Source organism: Euphorbia lathyris, chromosome 6 (genome assembly GCF_963576675.1).
Source record: "Euphorbia lathyris chromosome 6, ddEupLath1.1, whole genome shotgun sequence".
NCBI lineage: Eukaryota > Viridiplantae > Streptophyta > Magnoliopsida > Malpighiales > Euphorbiaceae > Euphorbia > Euphorbia lathyris.
In genome coordinates this window covers 36,180,672-36,201,417 of record NC_088915.1, presented here as the reverse complement: position 1 = coordinate 36,201,417, position 20,746 = coordinate 36,180,672, and the positions used below count along the sequence as shown (strand labels likewise).

The following is a 20,746-nucleotide window of genomic DNA, read 5'->3' as shown; positions in this document are numbered from 1 at the left end:
GCATGAACATTCTCCTCCTCCTCTTCTTCATCAAATTCCTCATCATCGTCCTCATCATCGTCCTCATCATCCTCTTGGGCACCTAATCCTTGGGAACTTGAAGCTTCACCACCTAAAGTAGCAAAAATACGTCTTGTACGATCCTCATACGATATAAATGCGGGTGGTCCCAATTTTTTCAACAAATGGGCTCTTTGAAGTGCCGTGATATCCAAGGAAGGCAAACCAACATGAGGCAAATTTTGATAATCCGCTAATTCACCCTGAGCACCCAAAACAATGTTGGTAATTAAATTACCCATTGGGATTTTTTTTATTACAGGAAGCGGAAGCTCGGACCAAATTAGTAAATATCATTCAAATACTATCTATGGTCAAATTCTTAAAAATACTATCCAACACAAACAAATCACGGACTTGCACCTTTGAACTTTCAACCCGACCAAATAAAGAAAAGGATAAAAATTTGTGAAAGAAAAAGATACAATTATCCTTAATTAACTTACTAGAAGTGTTCTTCGGATGAAAAACATCTAAGCCGGTTAAAGAGTGCCAAACCGTGTGTGCATTAAAAGTCTTTGGTTTTGAATAAAAATTTCGAGTAGGAAAACCAAACCATGCTCCCATCGCAGCATACCCGACCTCAAAGCCAATACCATTATTTCGAAAATAAATAATACCTCTGTTCTTATCATAAGTGAGAGTGACCAAAAACTCCACAATATGCATGCATTACTAGGAAATCGCATACTAGCAAATTTTGTCCAACCAAGAACGGATAAAAATTCATCAATACGTTTGGTAAAAGAAAATACGTTTACCGTATCAGTATCGATAAAAGGCATGTCAACGAACTCTATCTGGGTATGTGAAAAGTGGCGAAATTGACGTCCTTCTGCCTCCATCGCAATATCAAACGGTGCTCCATATTGAACTCGTAATCTATTGACTTCAGTGGCTTTGGTTTTGTTAGCAACTCTTTTTTCTCTAGGCATTTTTTGTGTGAAATTGGTGAAAGAGATGAAGAAATTTGAAAGAGATAAATGGTAGAGTAAAGATAATGGTGGTGATTTAGGGAAGAAAAAGATGAATATGGTAAAGATGTATTGGGAAGGTGAGTGAATCTTGGTTTTGGGAAGAGTAAAAGTTAATTGATTGGTGTAAAAATAGAGGTGATGTATATAGGTGTAAGTTATATGTATTAAATATGATATATTAATAGGTATGTAATTAGAGTAGAAATAGGAATTAACCCAAAAAACTGCCCCAATCCCATCATACACTTCGCGTGTCGCGATTGAGATTTTCAAAATCTCAGTCGCGACAGCGAGCTTTCCAGGGGGGGTTAAATCTTCTGAAAATTTGTTCCTTTGCTATCTCAACCGCGATTGCAGAATCTCAACTGAGATTCTGGAATTTCTGGCTAAAAACTGGATATTGTTGACAATATCAACATGATTAATTCAATTCCTCTTGTAATTAAGTAACAGTAATGCTAAGTTTAATTCCTGAAACTGAAACAAACAAAACTGAAACATTAAATTGAAGGAAAACCAAAGGTTTTGCCTTAATTAAAAGACAGTAATGATAAAAAGAAAATGGAATATTTTATTCATAATGAAAATAATTACAATAAATACCTTATTAGACATATACATAAAAACAAAGCATCTATGTACACAAACACCAAACATATATACAATATATATATACAATCAAACAATATAAATTTAAACAGTATCCCTATGAATTGGAATATGGCGTGCATTGGCCCTATTAATCTTCGGTTGTATGAAGATTTGTCTTTCTCCAGGAGAAAGAAATTGTGGACCAGGACGAAAAACTCCTTTTACAAGTCTCTCATTTTCCAAAAACTCATAATTAAGAATAGGAAATGGTTTCTTATCAGTCCAAGGAACAGAAACTGATCCCTTGGTACCCAGAATTATCCCACATATGATATTCCCAAACCCTATTTTCCGGTTCTTCGAACGTGAAGCGGCACCTAATCCCTCCAAAAATCTTTGAGGAATTAACTATGTTGCCTTGGAAAATATCTCCTAATACATATAAATCTGTATCTTGGACGACACTGCTTCTGACTCGACCAAACAAACTATGACAGAGAAATTTGTGAAGATACAACATGGAGTTAGAATTTATTGATTTGTTGTAGGCAAGACTTGGATTGAATCTCCAAAATCCCGTCAACATTCTCCATATATCTGTAGAAGTCATATCTCTGCCAGGATGGTACGGAGTGGTGTCCCGTGGTGGAAAACCAAACCAAGCATGAAGTTCAGGATATCCAAAAGTGAATATCTTACCCTCACAACGAAAACTGAGACGAACATGCCTATTATTGACGAAACGAACAGTAGACAGAAACTCTAGTATCCAATTTCCAATAATAGGAAACATCATTGATGCAAACTTGATCCATCTTAAGTTTGTCAGATAGCGATTCATATCATTGCTGATCCCGAGTTCTTTATTCACGAACTCGTCCTTATACAGCATTCCACAAAACTGTGCATATCTAAACCTCAAATATCATTGTCCCTCATCATGTAGATGGGAAACCATGCTCCATAGCGTTTTGAAATGTCAACATGCTTGCTACGAGCAGAAGTATTTTTCTTAGAATTTTTCAGAGAGGTAGTCATGTTTGAGAATTAAAGTGTCTGTAACCTTTAGAAATGAAGAAAGAAATTCAGAATTCCGAAAGAGATGAAGTGAAATAAAGGAATTCTAAATCGTTTGGAATTTATAGGTTACTTAAGTGAAAAGTTGTGTCTGTTGCAAATGAAAAGGTGTCAAACTGATACCTTTTGGATAAAACTTACTGAAAATCTCAACTGAGATTTCTGGAATCTCTACAGAGAATTCTAAATGTTAAAATACTGAAAATCTCAACTGAGATTTCTGGAATCTCTACAGAGAATTCTAAATGTTAAAATACTGAAAATCTCAACTGAGATTTCTGGAATTTTTCAAAAACACTTTATTCTTTATGAAATAAATTTCAAAACATGACTAAATTTGATTTTTATTTTACAAAACTTATTTGTACACAAAACTAGAAAAAAAAAAATAAACTAAAAAAAATAAAAATAAAAATAAAAATAGAAATAAAAGTTATGAACAAAAGATAAGAAAAACTAAAAATTAAAAATATGAAAACTAAATAAAGTAATTTTCATAGAACAAAAGATATCTTATTGAAAATTATGCGTGTCATGGTCGAGAAATTGGAATATCGATCGCGACTCGTCTTGCCCATTGGCAAGGAATGCTTTGCATTGGTCCTCCCTAGTTCTATAGAGAATTTTAAAATCTCAGTTGAGAATTAAAAATTCTCAGTAAGTTCAGAAATTTATAAAACGTCAAATAAAAATCACTGTAGAGATTTGTTTAAAAATCTCTATACAATCAGAAACTTAAATTATGTGTGAGTTTAATTCAATTGAGATTTCTTTAAATCTAAAGACACTTTCCTCATTAAGTACAAATATTTAAGATACATAGCATATTTTCAATATCTTTCAATAAAAAATTTTTATTTCTAAACTAATCATTATTGCTAAACTAAAGATGAATATAAAAATTAAACTAAAATAAAATGTAAAATTTAGAATATGAAATATTGAAAACTAAAAATGTGATAATCCTTAAGAATTCTCAAGGAGAATCAAAATTATGGACAGAGTCAATTACCTAGACTGGTTTTAAATAATGGTCTTGTCCATTTAACTTACCTGAGAATAATTTCAAGTGGGAATAAAAGAAAGTAGAACTGTATCCCACATTTTGAAATTATTATTATATTTTTTTGTCTTTTTTTAATATTTTTTAAGCGCTTTCTTTTTTAGCGTTTCTCAATTTAAGGATCTAATGATTTCGGTTAAATGCCCGAACTTCTGGTTTTGCGCATGAACAAGAACTACGTGCATGAACTGAAACTGTTGAAACTATGGTAGAAATCGACAATTCCTTCCTGGGGGATAAGATAATCTCAAGGACTGTATTCCTTATTCCTACTTTCTAATATATCCGTCTGAGAAAATTTGATCGGCTATTTCTTAGAGAGATAAATGTAGGTGTTTAAGGAAATGATATGATAAAAGAAGAAATTATGTGGGTGTAATGTAGGAATTGAATAATTTTTTTTTACAAAGAGATGTGATATTTTGGTGAAGGATTAAGTGTATAGAAAAGAGGTAAATGTGTTTGGGAAGAGGTAAATTTTCTAGAAAAATCATCTGTCACGTCTGACATCCTGTTTCATAAAATTTTCTTTTCCTTCTGATGTATTTGCATGCTTAATTTCTTTTCTGTAGGCTCCTTCTGTAAATTTTATTGATAATCAAATCTCCACGTTATCTTTTGAGAAACTTGGATTTTTTTTCTCTTTATCTGCAAACATCTAATTGTAAACGTTAAATAACAACGAGGATTTAGTCCTAGCGACCATCCTCAAAAATAATAAAAAAAAACTATAAAATAAATAAATAAATATATTATAAACCAAGGTTCGAAATAAAACACGAAAAACATAAATTTTTGTTAAAAATTTGGCGTTCCCCGGCAACGGCGCCAAAAACTTGTTGAGCGATTTTCGCAAGTGCACGGTATACGCTTGTAGTAATAAAAGATATCGAACCCACAGGGAACGCTTTTTAACTAAAACTTATTTTAATTCAGTTTTATTCTCGACTTTAGGTTTAACTTAAGAAAATCGTTTAATTAATTGTATTGGTTTGTATTGGTTAGGATTATATGAGAATTATATGTTGAACTTTAGAGAACAATTCTGTCTTGAGATTTGATTACAAGACAGAAACTTTCGTGTTTAGAATAAAAAGTGTATAAAACTTATTCGCATTAAGCAAGAAAGCAACTATAACTTTGGTAAGATCATGAACATGTAATAATTCAAGAATTTACGCAATTAATGGGCTTTGAACCGTAAAAATCTGTCTGGATCGGAGCAGATTTCTACCTTAATCAAATTAGTATTTTATATCTGATAAGCCGCGCTCACGATCATATCATCCGTAAAAACTAATTCTTTCAAGTGTTCAACAAAGTTTCTTTGTAAATTTGATTGTATAAAACGTTTTAATAAAAACACTAATTTATCATTTTGAAAATCATTTTGTCAGAACAATATCAAAATAACAATAGGAAGAATGTATTGAATAAAAAATGTATTATTAGTGAATTGTGAATCTTCACAAGTTAACAGAGAGGAAGAAACATGGATAGCATTTTGACGAAATCTTTGAGATCCGGGTTGTCAATCTTTCCCTCAAACTCCGTAGGTTTGTCAGACCCTTTTGCACTTCAGCCGTTAGTTCTTCTCGCTGAATCTTCGGAATAGAGACCGCTAGGTCCACTACCAGAATGAAAACTTATCTCTGAACAATCTTTGAAACTAAACTAATCACTACTGTGTTTATAACTAATCTAAGAACAAATTGTGTACATCAAGTTTGCTTTTACAGAAATGTAAACTAATCTGACTCATTTCCGAGTCAGAGTTTCTTCAACATAATAACAACTCTAATAACCCACTTAACCAACTTAATCCACTCTTGAATTCTGAAATGAATCACTTATTTATAGTTGGTGAATGGTTGTAATTGAAGGGTCGTGTCCGCTGGTGAAGGGTCGCTTTTATCCAAACGAACAGACGCGTTTTTTGGATTTCTGACATGTGAAAGCTGTGCAGAATTCTTCACTGTCTCAACTGAGATTCTGAAAATCTCAGTCGCGACAGGGGGCACGGAAGAAGGTTGAAAATTTTGATCTTTTAGGTGACTGGTGTTCGCATGTCGCGATTGAGATTTTGAGAATCTCAGTCGCGACAGGGGCATTCTTCCCCGTCTTTCGGCTGCTTCTTGTCTCCTCGAATCGGTCTTCTGATTAACACGTACTTTTGGCATGTAACATAGGTTTTTCCCTCGTTTTTGCCCCGTTTTAGCTCCTATTTGGATTTAACCAAATAATTAAGTACCTTGCATCAAAGAAGTATATAAAGACGTAAAAGTACTCTAAATGAATATAATTAGCACGATTTCAATGTAAATTTAACGTATTTATATATGATATTTTAGGTATATTTTGGGCTTAACAGTTACCACCTAGCTGAGCAGGGTAGATGGGGAAGAGGGATACAGGCTTCAACATCTGCGGGTACCCCTCCTATATGGCGAAAAATATGGAATCTCCCTGTACATGTCAAGATTAGGCATTTCTTATGGAGATGTTGCAATGGAACGTTGCCTTGTCTGGCTAATTTGCTCAAGAGACACGTAGGGGTGGATACGACATGCCGCAGGTGTGGTGAGTTGGTAGAAACAGAGGATCATGTGTTCAAAAGCTGTATTAAAGCTAATGAGCAATGGAGGAGCTTTCCGTATGTGGGAAGAGTAGACAAAATCCAAGGAAATAATGCTCTATTGTGGATAGATAATGTGTTTAATTCTCTATCTAGAGATGAGTTAATGTTTTTTGCTGTCTTTTTGTGGCTATTATGGTATGATCGGAATCGACGTCATCATAAAATTGAGGTTCAAAATAATATCAGTACAGTCGAGAGATCACAGTGTCTGCTGCAAGAATTGAGCGGTAAGGAGCAGGAGGCGGAAGCTGATAGAGGTGAACAACACATCACCGGATTGGAGAAATGGATTTTACCGCCCTTGGGTCGGATGAAATTGAATGTTGATGCGTCGTTTGGGTTGAAGGGGGAAGCAATGTGGGGTTGGAGCTATCGTTCGGAATGATAAGGGAGAGGTCATGATGCCTATAGGATTTCCAATGGGAGCTTGCCTGTCGGTACCAGTTGCGGAGGCAATTGCAATTAGAGACTGTTTGCAAATTGCTAAAGATGTTGGTTTTATGGATCTAATTGTTGAATCTGATGCAAAAAATGTTGTTGATTATATCCTAGGCAAACAAGAGGTGGCAGTAGAGTTGAACATTGGGAAGGGGTTCCAGCAGCTACAAGTTTTGTTTGTTAAACGGGATGGTAATCAAGTGGCTCATGAACTTGCTAAGTGGGGAGCTATGCTTACTAAACCAACTATCCTTACAGAAGAAGTGCCTAACTTTCTATTATCAATTGTAAACCTGGATATTTCTTGATATAATATGCGATATTGTCATTAAAAAAAAAAAAGATATGGGGACATTAAATATTTGGGTGACTTTATAATAAAAAATGGGAATAGAAATGCATAAGAGGAATGAGGATCTAAAGGTGGAATTGTGAGTAGTAGAAGAATAGAAATCTGAAATTAATCATCCAATTCTATGAGAGACAAGAAAGAAGGTGGCCTTCCTCCCAACCGCCCCTCCCGAGTCCTTGTCACATATTTTAGTTTATTGACCTGTTCGCCCCTAATATTGATCCCTATTTTGGGGCTCTGTTAGGGTACTTTGGTCATCAAAGTGTTGGCTAAAAATGGACCTATATCGAGGCCCCGTACTAAGAAAGAAATGAAAAAAAATAGGGGTGGGTGGGGTCCTTTTAAAATATCATTTTTTGTTTTCTAAAAAAGTAATAATTCGATTTAATAGCAAGTTGCTCAAAATTTCTGTTCCAATAACCGACAATTACAATCTATCAACTACTGTACTTGTCAATACCTCATTGGCCTTTTTCGTTCATTCATAACACACTAGTAAAACATATTAATACTTTCCTAGCTCATTCTCACTAATATCAATCTAAAGGTCTCTCAAAGTTTAATTAGATATTAATTTGTCACTAATATCAATCTGAACATCATTCACAGACCTCTCCAAGTTTAATTTTTTTTGGTAGAAACAGGAAAGAAAACAAACCAACATCGAGACAAAAGCTAACCTGGGATCAGCCTAGGAAAGCTAACCCCAACTCTGTTCTCTAAAAGGAGAGAAGAAAGATAGATAGGATGATCAGAAAGGGTGGAAATACCTAACATCCCCTCGTGCCCAGCCGCCGCCAAGCGATCCGCAATTCGATTTTGTTCTCTGTAGATGTGGCTGAACTCTAAGGACTCAAATGAGGAGTCAAGACTTCTTATTGCTTTGATAAGGTTCTGGCTAACCTCTCCAAGTTTAATTAGATATTCATCATTTTTATTATTATTATATAAATCCAATTAAATATATATTATACTAATGTAAATGTAATAATATAAATTAATATAGAATAAAATGTAACATATATATGTTTAAAAATATTTCAATAATTATAGCAACTTAAATAAGTAAAATATAATGTACATAAATAATATAATTTACCTAAAACTATGAAACAATATTCATAAAATAAACAAATAGCATAATCAAGTAAAAATATCTGAAAATAATAAATATAATTCATAAAAAATCATACCACAAAAGTAAATTATAATAAAGAAAAAAAAAACGTTTTTTTATTAACGTCCAACCAGCATGTAGGCAGATCCTAAATGCTCCTAGGTGGCCTAAGCGAAATCTAAACGGCCAAAAAACTTTCATGGAGTCTAAGAGAGAAAATCGAAATAGATTTTCGATTTTGAGCATCTGAATGGAGCCTAAACGATTTAAGTGGGCTTTTCTTGAACACTAATCATGACCGATCATCTAATTTAAAGGCTTAAAGACGAAGTAATAAAACAAAGTTAATTATGTAAAAATATATTAAGTAAAAAAAAGAAGATGTAGAAAAGTCAATTAGGTAAAAAAAAAATTATTTGAAAATGACATTTTCTTTGTTACACTTGTTATAGTATGTAATTAATGCTTTCTATAGGGAACATTATATATTAAAACTAGCAGTAAATCCGTGCAATATATTGGCACATATATAAGTGTCATTATCTATTAGAAAAAAATATGTACTCATAATAATCTAGAAATTAAATTATATTCAATTTATTAATTAGTGAAAAAATTAACTTTAGCTTATGATTTTCTTGAACAAATTAATAAATTAGGGAGAATTTAAAAATTCTTCTGCAGTTTTATTTATAAAATATAAACAAAAATTTAACTATATTAATTTATTTTATAAATTATTTTAAGGGAAAAGTACAAAAATAAATCTTGTGGTTTGACCCATTTTCGAACTGCACTCATGTGGTTTAAAAGTTTGCAAGTTGGTACCATGAACTTCATTCCGTTAGCAAACATATACCAAATTGACTAACGGTGTTAAAAGTCAAAAGGAAAAGAGTTAATTTGGTCCTTATATTTATTTATTTTATAAATTAAACCTTATTATTATCTAATTATCACAAACAAACCGCAAAACAAAAAAATAACAATCAATTATACTATCCTTTTCATTTCTATTTAATTCCAAATTCTAAAACCTCCCTATTGAACCAGGCTTCATTTCTCTGTTTCTTTCACACACGTCTTTCCCGTCCCTCTTTTCTCCGATTCTACCATTCTCTATTTCCGGTCGCACCAAAACACTATGACTATCATTCCGGTATCAGACCAGAACTCAGTAGCATTGCCTAGTCTGATACCGAGTTTCATTCTCAAACACAGGATCAATCCAACTATTCAAGGGAAAAGTAATCAAAACACAACCAAACATGCCCTTGCCCGTTTAAGCAAACCTGGGGTAGCTTAGATGCCCTCATCGGACGCCTTCGGGCTGCTTTCGAGGAGAACGGTGGGCTATCAGAGGCAAAGGCTAGATGGATAGCTTATGAGAAGAAGAGAAAGAAGCCACAGCAGGAACAACAACACCTACTAACTTACGGTGTCGTCGGTGCTACTTCCGCCTCCTCCGCCACTGCTTCTCGATTTATGCAAAGAAATATGTGTATGCGTATGCTCAGTGTTGGAGATTTCTCTCTGTTGAACTGATATATATATATATATATAAAAGCTAGTAGGATTTATGTTTCCTGTTGTTCGGAATCAGGCTCAATTTCTTCAATATTCCTATTGTTGGAATTGGGGAATTAACCGCGTCAGAATCAGAATTGACTAGCAGTTCCCAATCTTGGAAATCAGACGAAGGCTCTCCTGTCATGATTATCGATGATCGGAAAAAAGGAAATCACTTTCAGCAGAAGAGAAGAAAATGGAATCGAATAATGGACGGGAAAGGGAGGTTAAAAAGAGAGGTAGTTTTAATCATTAACTATGGTGCTAAAGGAAATAGAGAATGGTAGAATCACAGAAGAGAGACACGTGCGAAAGAAATTGAGAAATGAAACCCGGTTTAATTGGGAGGTTTCAGAATTTGGAATTAAATAGAATTTGAGAAGATGGTATAATTGATGGTTATTTTTTTATTCTGGGTTTTGTTTGTGATAATTAGATAATAAGTGGGTTTAATTTATAAAATAAATAAATATAAGGATAAAATTAACTCTTTTTCCTTTGACTTTTAATACCGTTAGTCAATTTGGTATATGTTTGCTAACGGAATGAAGTTCATAGTACCAACTTGCAAACTTTTAAACCACAGGGGTGCAGTTCGAAAATGGGCCAAACCACAAGGTTTATTTTTGTACTTTTCCCTTATTGTAATGGAGAATGTTGTTGTTGTATAAACTGAGCTATTAATTACTATTGATTTAAATAATTTAGTTGGGGTTAGCTTTCCCAGGCTAATCTCGGGTTAGTTTTTTGGAGTGTTTCGTTTTTTTCTTTCCTTTGCCTACCAAAAAAAATGAGCTATTTAATTACTATTGATTTAAATAATTTAAGAAGTAAATAAGTATGTTATGCAATTCTTAACAGTATGACTACTGAATTTTATATTTTTTTTTTTTTACATTAGTAGCCACTCAACGTATCAAAACGACTGTTGACGGTTTCAAAATTAAAAATTCGAATAGTTAATGATATTTTAAGGAACTTTAATTCTTGAAAATTTTCGTTTTAAAGTCATTTAGGTGTTGTTTTTGTTAGGAGATAAAAAGTGAATTTTTAGAGAGAGAAAATTCCAAATAAAAGTGATTTTGAAAAGTAAAAAACGTATATGTCATTCTGAACAACTTTAATTTTTGAATATTTTCATTTTGAGCAGTTGGTTAAAGTTGAGTGGCAATGGGTGTTAAAAAGTGTAAAGTTTAGTGGTTACACCATTAAGAATTGTAGTTCAGTAGCCATAATGTTAAAATAGTTAAAATTTAGTGGCTATGGATATAATTTACCTCATTTAGATATGACTAATTAAAAGATTACGAAGTCATTCTAAAAAAAACACTTTGGAGATTCTGGGTGGAGTTTGTGTCCCGTTATGTCAAAACCAGTTTTATTCACGGTCTATCATTGCTCTATCAGGATCTATGATATTGAAAATGCAGATTCAATCTTTTATAAAAATTTATGCGGGCAATTAATTATTCGCCACTAATACATGCCATTGTTACCTGCAAAAAAAAAAAAAGGATAAATTCCAAAAACAACACATGTGGTTTCATATATTTCACAAAAAATCTCTATGGTTTGGTTTTACAAAAAAAGGATTGTGTTATACGCCGTCACCCGAAAAACGGAAAATGACTTAACACCGTTAAATGCGCTGACGTGGCAAAAGGTAAAACGGGAAAAATTAAATTTTTTTATTTTTTTATTCCCTCTCTTCGTGGGCCTTCTTCTTCCTCTTCTTCCTCTCTCTTCCTGAGCCTTCTTCTTCTTCTTCTTCTTCTTCTTCTTCTTCTTCTTCTTCTTCTAAATTTGGATTCCAGAATTTCTGGAAATTTCCAGCGGAGTTCTGGACATTTCCAGAATTTTTGGAAATTTCTAACGGAGTTCTGGACATTTCCAGAATTCTGGAATCAATTTTTTAAAAAAAAAAAATAGAAAGAGGGAAAAAAAGAAGAAGAAGAGAAGAGTGGAGGAAGAAGAAGAAGAGAAGGGAGAGAGGAGGAAGAAGCTTTAATCTACACTACTTCATTCATTCTTTAAGCTTATATTACAACTTTAATTTACTGTTGTGTTCATCATTGAGTCTCATCTCAAATTGACTTAGGGATCAGATAGTTAGCGAGACAATCACCCCCTTTTGATCCTATTTCTATCCAATTGCGGGTTTACAGTTGACTTTCATAATTCAACGGCATCAAATTAAAATTCCTCCTTGAGAGAGTTAAGGTCCATCCTTATCAATTGGAGATTTTTAAATTTCTACAATAAATTTAGTTTGTAAATCCATTCAAGGATTAGCTTAAGAATCTCCTTCCTTATTGGTTTATGGTTAAAAGCTTCACTATTGTTTTTTTTTTTCTCAACCCCTCTCTCCATCACATGTAAGGCCATCTCTCTCTATTCACATGATTCAACCTTTGCTGTGAACTTTCTTAATTCAAGATAAGAAATCCGTTCAAGTTGGCTTGTTTGTCTTGGGATAATAGCTTCTATGACCAACTAGCATGAAGGAAACAGAGGTGCGGATGTAGCCCAGCATGGTTTAAATGGGGATTCTCTTCAATGGTTTTTTTAGTTTTGTTTTGTTATTTTCAGTTATTTTTCCGAGTTGGATTTGGGTCGTTTGACAGTTTTGGGTCTATGTCCATAGAAAGCCCATAAATATTTCCAAACATGAGGCCATAGAAAAAGTTAGTGGACTTAACTCCTTATGTGTTGAGCAAAATTTATCAATTCTTCTTGAAGTTTTAATTAGTATCTTGCATAAGTGCAGACTTGAAAGTAATATACAACATTTGAATCAAAATGAGAGGAGAACAATAGAAATTACAATTACAAAATTAAAAGAAAATCGAAAGAGCTTTGCTTTTATTAATTTCAAAGTCGGAGTACAGCCAAAAAAAAAAAAAACTGGAAACAAGTGTTGTTATTATGAGGTTTTAAAGAGCTCACTATATATACCATCGTTTGAAATAATTTTGTATTCTGAGAATGTTTGAAAAAATGAAAATCTAATTAACATTTGGGTAGATCAGGTGGAGGAGGTAGAACTGATTGGTTTGGTCCTTTTCCATTATCAACCACAAAAGCCATCTTCAATCCCCAAGTTGTATGAACTTCCAAATGACAATGCATGAACCACACCCCTGGATTATCAGCTCTAAATCTTATAGCAACCCATCCACCTGAAGGAACACCAATAGTATTCCTCTCAACAGGATCTATAAGATTGAATTTCTGAGGATCTGTCTTCCGATCAAAATTACCAATTCCTCTTCCAACTTCAAAGAAGTTGAAACCGTGTAAATGAATTGGATGATTTTCAGCTGCAATCATACCAGTATCTTGTAAAACTAACTCAACCGTCGAGTTATAACTAAGTCTATAAAGCCTCGTCCCGTTCATTGTTTGAAAATTCGTAGGCTGTGTCCCCGTATAGTTGTATGTTACCGACGGAACTGCCGGAAAATCGTCCGTAAAAACGCCGCGAATCTTGAAGAAATGTGCTTGAAGAAGAGCAATCTTAGGCATAATAAACGTTACATTATTAATATCCGCCACGACTCGGTTTCCGTTAACACAAGTAGAACAAGGATTAACACCTAGTCCTATGGTGAAAAAAAGGTTATGATCAATTTTTAATGGGACTAGGGCAGGATATTTCTTGGAGTTCAAGCTACGAAGCGCGTTTGAGAAGTTTGTAGCTATTGCGGTGGCGTTTAGTGGCGGAGGGAGGGTGGTGATGGTGGCCGAACTAGAAAGGGTACCGGAATAATGTAAAGTGGCGGTGGCAGTTACATTGTCTACTGCGATAGGGGCGTCCATGAATGGGGCGGCTGCGAGGAGATACTTGCCAGAAGTGTGGTCAGCGGTGAGAAGAACGTTGGTGGTTTGGCCTGGGGCGATTAGGATTGAGTCAGTTTTAAAGGGTTTGACATAGGTGGCATCAACTTCAACGACGGTGAGTAGGTGGCCGGCGATTTTGAAAAAGAGTTCTTCATTAAGTGCAGCATTGATTATTCTAAGCATGTAGGTTTTCCCAGAATCAACTGGTAAGGTGAATCCTTGAGAAGGACATGAAGGGAGAGGACCAGGATGACCATTAATGATGTGAGCATCAGAAACATTAGGTGCTAATCCAGATTTGGTGGCTTGGTTAATAACAGCTTCAACATCAGATTTCCACCATTCAGCCAATAGAATAATTTGTTCTTTATGAGGAGTTGGAAATGGATAAGGAACTCCACGCTTAGGCAATATAACAATAGCACCATGGACAGTAGCCCTAAGCCACAGTACATGAGCATGCCACCAAAGGGTGCCTCTCTGCCCTGTTACATTGAAATTGTACACGTACTTCTGCCCCGGTTGAATTGGACACTGTGTTATGTATGCTGGACCGTCTGCCCATCCGGTTCGAAGTTGTTTCACCCCGTGCCTGCATTTCACAACACCATATCATATCTAGTTTCGCCAGTAATTAAAAAACAGAAATTAGAGTGACTGTGATTGTGATTGTGACTGACCAATGGATGCTGACATTGTAGCTGACATGGTTGACCACTTTGATAAGAAGAGTATCATCTTCTCTTGCAACAATAGTGGGTCCTGGAAATTTACCATTCACTGTTACTATTGATTTACTTGAGCACAATCTATTTGTTTTCTTCATCACCACCTGCACACCATTTTTACTGTCAAACATCATTTTCAATAATATATATATATATATTGACTAAAACATTCCATTTCCTTCCAACAACTGAAACAATTTAAGGAATACAATTAAGCTTTATGGCTGTTGCTCGTTTTCCGTGATAAAAAATATATGATTTATTTTAGAAATAACAAACACCTACAACATTTTTTTATAAACATATATATATATAGTATATATAAGGGTTGCAATTTTATTTCCTCATAACGTTAGTTGAAAAGACTGTCAACCTAAACCATATATATGTCTCATCACAGCCAGCTATAACTTTCTTGCATTGCTGGTTTTCCAATAATAATCATCATCATTTATATAATTACTCACTTATTATTGTAAACTTAAATTTTTACTTATTATAGCATGCTAGGGTTTTAAAAAAACAACAACAATATGAATAACCAATATTCATATTGAATTTCATTTAGACACTAATCAAATTTTAGTCTGTAAAATGCTATACATTAGAGATTTAACTAATATTTTGAACTTTTTTACTACATGATTCTGATGTGGTTTCGGACACACTGTACGGACCAATGTGATTACACCACATCAATAGTGATGCTGATGTCGCCCAATATGAACCGTCCCTAATCAGGACTATATTAGACATTTTGTTATGAATATTTTGAGAATACCATTATATTACAAATATGCATAAAGAAAAACTTACATTGAACTTGTAGTGCCTAACCATGCAATCAACTGATGCCGGAAATAGGCAAGCCACCACCAGTAAAAGTCTAATCCACGGTGCTAACTCCATCTTTTCCGGTCGTAAGTCTATATATCTCTATACGAAATTCCTATGCAGAAATATAGAAAGAAAGTTGATATGTTTATATTTTTGTATAAACTTATGTTATTGAAAGCTTATAAAGGGATAGTTGAGATTATAGTATTTGCTGCAATGTCGTTTTAGGCAATTAGGTAGACTAGAAACAATAACACTAAAAAGATAGCAAGTTGTATGTATAAAAAAGTAGTATAAAAAAAGAAGCAGAAGGAAAGGAAAAGTGAGTGGAAACTAGAAAGTGGTTAATTACTTGAGTAGTACACAAAGTAGTTAAAAGAGAGTTTTTGAAGCTAAGCTTCAATTGACTAGCTGCTCCTCAACCTGGGTTTGGTGTCCAACCGTATTATCTAAATCTACACCTGATCAACCTACTTTTATTAACTCTTTTTAGCTGTAACAATTCACTTACTTATTACTTGCTAAGTGTTTCAGACAAACATATAATACCATGAATTTGAATTTGTGTTGTACACGCTTTAATGGCCAGTTCCATGCCGTAATGTATTGAAAACCATTAATTTTGGACATTCTCGTGTGGTAATGTATTGAAAAGTAATAATAAAAATTATGCTTCCAACTTATGTATTAACTTAAGTTTTCTTTTTTTTTTCTTTTTTGGACTAAATTGATTAAATTGGCACTGAGTATTGTTATTTGTATATAAAAATATAACCTAATTAAACTTAATTCCCACTTTTTGATCTTTGAGAAAGTGTATCAGAAAGATACCCATGGGCGTACAAGAGTACCTTAAAATATATAACTGAAATTGTTATAATTTGGTAACTTTTTGTTTTTATTTTGAAATAATCATATATAGTTTCATATTCTTTTAGAACCGAAGAGTTCACTAAAAGGTTCAGCTAGGTCTAATCCATACTAGGGTCAAGTTCATGATAATGAACAACATTATTCTTTTATTTCTTCATAAAAAATTTTAATTTCTTTCATTTAAACATATATCAATTTCATCTTTTATTTTTTGAGGTTTTGGTCTTCAATGGGCGATTTTCAAAATAACACATAAAAAGAGAACTTTAATAACTAATGATACCTAAGAAATATTTCGTAGAAGCTTCTCTTATACGTGAATCAATATCACCATTCCGATCATAAAGACTCACACGAATAGTCTGACCTAAAGTAAATATATATTCTTTAAAGATGCGGACGGTACCCTCCTGCTACGTGAATTGATATCCACTCAATCCAAGTGCTCGTGCAACGAAGGAAGCGTAACCGTTGGATCATGGTAAACGGACGTTGGATATGTGACATAGCGCACCGACTGACACCATAACGGTCCGAAGGCCTTAAATCCAATGAAACAATGACACCTAACAGCATGTGTAACATCATGTCTCAATACCGTGTAGATATTGTCTGCTTTGGCCAAATCTAACACCTTGGACCACACAGCTTTAAAACGCGTCTATATGTATTGGATTCTCATCTTACTTAATAAGCCTCAGTCACTCTCTCTCCATTTGTAATGTAGTATTATGTTTCCAGCCCCCATCGATATCCCTTAAGACTGCTCATTGTCCAGGCCTTCGGCGTCGCCCACTTCGGACCATGCCGTTACAAGTCCACCAGCTTCTGCTTGGTTCGTCCTTGAACCACACATTGTATGTGGAGAGTTGGCTCTGATACCAATTGTAACATCAGGTCCCAATATCGTGCAGATATTTTTCTCTTTGGTCCAAATCCAACACCTTGGACCGCACGGTTTTAAAAGTTACCCTTATTTTTTTTCTACTGTTAGAAAGTTCATCATTGAATAAATTTGCAAACGGTTAAAATTTAGATATAGATTAAAAATTAGTTACATCATAAGAGATTTTGAATAATAAAAAGTAGAAATGAAATGAGGCATGTTTTGGAAAGGAGGCAGTGGAGTGGGTAGAGGATTGAAACATTTTATTCTTTAGATGGAAAGATTTAGATATGTTATATTATGGTTGAGGAATGGTTGTCATGAATATATAGTTTATCTAACATATCTATTTTCAGTTAATTACATAATTGCTGTCTACCAAACTTAAGTGCCTTTTATAACTTACATTCTAGAAATTATCATTTCTTTTTTACTTGTTGCATTTAACACATTTCTTCAATGATCTACAAATCTCTATTTTATTAATATACAAATCTCAAGTCTCCATAATATAATATAATATAATATAGAGATGGATTGGAAATAGTCAACCCTAATAAGGTCCTCTTGTGTCAGATGTTTTCATATCCGCAAATTGTACTATGTTTTGCATCCACTAATAGCTAATCCAACATTATACATTACAAAAATATTTGGAGAGACTTGAAAGTTATATGGATAGATTCAACAACAAACGGAATTGGCCAATGCTAATAAGGCTCTTTTGTGCTCGATATTCCTCACAACCTTAGTCAGCTCAATTTCGTATTAGTCTCAGATTTTGGAGGTCACATTTATCCATAATTAGAATCAACTAAGACATTCATTTTTTACTAATTTTTTGGCTTCGATAATCCCACCAATAACTACTGGGACATTACGTACATTACAACAAAATCAGGAGACACTGTAAGCGTATGTAATTCAACAAAACGTGTTTGAGTATATTATACACTCAAAACTGACAAGTGATGAATGAGAAATTGATGCTCAAAGTGAACCATTTGAAATGGCTTGTAAGAAAATAAAATGAAATTAAAAAATCTCATCCCACGCAAGAAGGAAATGAGAATTTTAACTACTTTATAAGTAGGGATAATTACTAATCTGACCCAATCAAGGACCCCAATTTACATATCTAACCCACATTGCTTTCATTTTACCAAATTAGACACTTAAACCCATTTTGGACAAAATTACCCTTATTTTAGTTTGAAGGTTCATCTCCTACCTCCCGCTGCTTCCACTTCGACTTCCTCACCCAACATTTCCCATTCAACTTCATTGTGGTTCATCTTCTTCAGTTTCATTTCGTTTCAACTGCATTATATGTTACCTAAATGCGCTCAAATGCGACAAGCTATTACCGTAAACCTTGTCGCATTTGAGCGCATTCACAGACGAATGCGACAAGATTGTAAGTAAAACAAGGAATTATACATAGAATATGTCAGATTTGTTAGTGAATTTAATATGTGTATGTTTAAAATTGTTACAGCATGATCCCAGGGAAGCCAAAAAGGGCAAACATAGTTCCATTTTCAAATATCACAAGGTGTCTGATTCGGATGCTCAAATAACAGTGAGGTTTAATATGGATTCTGGGGTCATGATAAAGAAGTACTTGAGTGAAAAGCAGCTAGAAATCTATAGGAAAACATGTTTTGGTCAATATTTGGATATGAAGATTGCTAGTTTCTCTTCTGCAATAGTTCATCATGTCCTATCACGGGAGATTAAACATAAAGAAAGTAAACACAGGGAGATGTGGTTCAGGGTGAGAGGAGTTGATATGAGGTTTGGAGATTGGAAGTTTGGCCTGATAAGTGGTTTAAGGTTTGGGGTAAACACGGGAGAATTCATGGAAAGGATGAATGAGTTAGAGATGCCGCAAAGGTTGCGAAAGAAGTACTTCAAGCAATATAAGACAATAACGACAATTAACTTCTTGGAAGTTTTGAAAAGTATAAAATGGAAGAAGAAGGATGCGACTGACAGATTTGACCAAGATGCTGTGATGATTGCCATGCTGTACTTTGTGCATGGCAATGTACTGGACAATGCTAACGATAGGCATGCAAGGGATTGGATTTTGGATCTTGCAGATTATCCAAAACTGTTTAATGAGTTTCCATGGGGTACGTTGGCTTGGGAGGAGACATATAGGACATTGGACTGGGCCATTAGGAAAAGAATGAAGTTAGTCAAGGCAAATGCAGCGGGAGATAAGGGACGTGTTCCATATCAACTTATTGGATTTGCACACGTATTCCAGGTATGATTTTTATTTTTATATATGGTATTGATTTGGTGTATGATTTGTGTATTTTTATTTCAGCACCAGAATGCGCCACATCGGGCGACAATGGCGGAATCGAAAAATGTCAAGATTCAAGCAAATGCATTTGAATACCAACTGTGTATTTCTAGTAACGTGTATGAAAAATGAAGAAATGATACTTACATGAACTTGAATGAGGTATGGATGTGCTTAGATCTTGGGTTGAGTTGATGAATTTTACTGTGAGAATGTGAAAGTAAATGAAAGGGAAAGAGGAGATGGTTGTTATATAAGAATAAGGGTAGTTTTGTCCAAAATGGGTGAAAGTGTCTAATTTGATAACTTGGAGGCAAGGTGGGTTAGATATGTAAATTGGGGTCCTTGATTGGGTCAGATTAGTAATTATCCCTTATAAGTAAATGGCCTTAACAAGCCATTAACCAAATATTAAAGGAAATACTCTCGCATGCGTAGGAGAGTGCAGTCGAAACGGATGATGCAAATGCCACACTAAAATGAGGATTCTTAAAAATTAAAAAAAGAAAGTTAAAAACTCGAGATCACACAGGAACTCTCCAGTTTGTTGAGGATTTACCAACCAAAGGAGCTCAAACCGGATGCCTGGCTGGTTCCTGGTCCGGTCTGAGCATGCTAATATTGGTATTTACAGTATTATCTATGTGTTTGACATTTTTGCTGACAAAAAATGTTATTTATCGGTATTTGTGTAAATTCCGGGAAAAAAGAGGGAACTAATAATTAGTACTATTTGCAAGTAATTAATTATAAATGGCAATAGTGGAATTTGCAAGTTGGATACGTAGAGAAAGAGTTATAGAGACATAATTAATGATTAAAAAAGAATAGTATAATGTTTATTGTATTTTTGTTTTTGTTTTAATTGGAAAAATTAACGTGAAAAGTCCAAACTAAGCCTTTAAGTTAGCGTTCCAGACAGCATTCACGTTTAGGGTAGGATCCAATCAAATCAAATGGTTCCATTCCATCCCATCCCAAACTTAAATACTTGGAATTTCATGTTCATCTTCATGTATCACATATCTGATTTTGCAACAACATTACTTGCAAATCTATAACGGGGTGTTTGTTAGAGGGGATAAAGACACGGAGATAAGGATAAAAAAAACTGAGATAAGTTATTCCGTGTTTGTTTTACTTTTCTCTACAAACAATTTATACATTATATGATAAAGAATTCCTCATGTACCTTTCATAGTATAAATACATGGTTGGTTACTGAAACTTCAATGGTTGTACACCGTGACTGCCACATCAGCAGTAGTCAACTTTCACTACTAACCGCAATGACACGTGACTGCTTAAGTGACAGTCATGTATTGTTTCGAACAACGGTAAAAGTTGACTAATATTGACACGTCATATTTCTGGTGTTACAAA

The 20,746-nt window shown here is 34.1% G+C and overlaps 1 protein-coding gene across 1 annotated transcript; it reads right to left on the bottom strand.

Annotated features, from left to right (window-relative positions):
• Positions 1-12,716: 12,716 nt before the first annotated feature.
• LOC136233119 (laccase-4-like) lies at positions 12,717-15,481 on the bottom strand. Its single transcript, XM_066022692.1, has 3 exons — positions 15,267-15,481; positions 14,403-14,554; positions 12,717-14,314 (listed from the first exon to the last, which is right to left on the bottom strand). The coding sequence occupies exons 1-3, from the start codon at positions 15,357-15,359 to the stop codon at positions 12,892-12,894; spliced, it is 1,668 nt and encodes a 555-aa protein (XP_065878764.1). The 5' UTR covers positions 15,360-15,481; the 3' UTR covers positions 12,717-12,891.
• Positions 15,482-20,746: the final 5,265 nt, after the last annotated feature.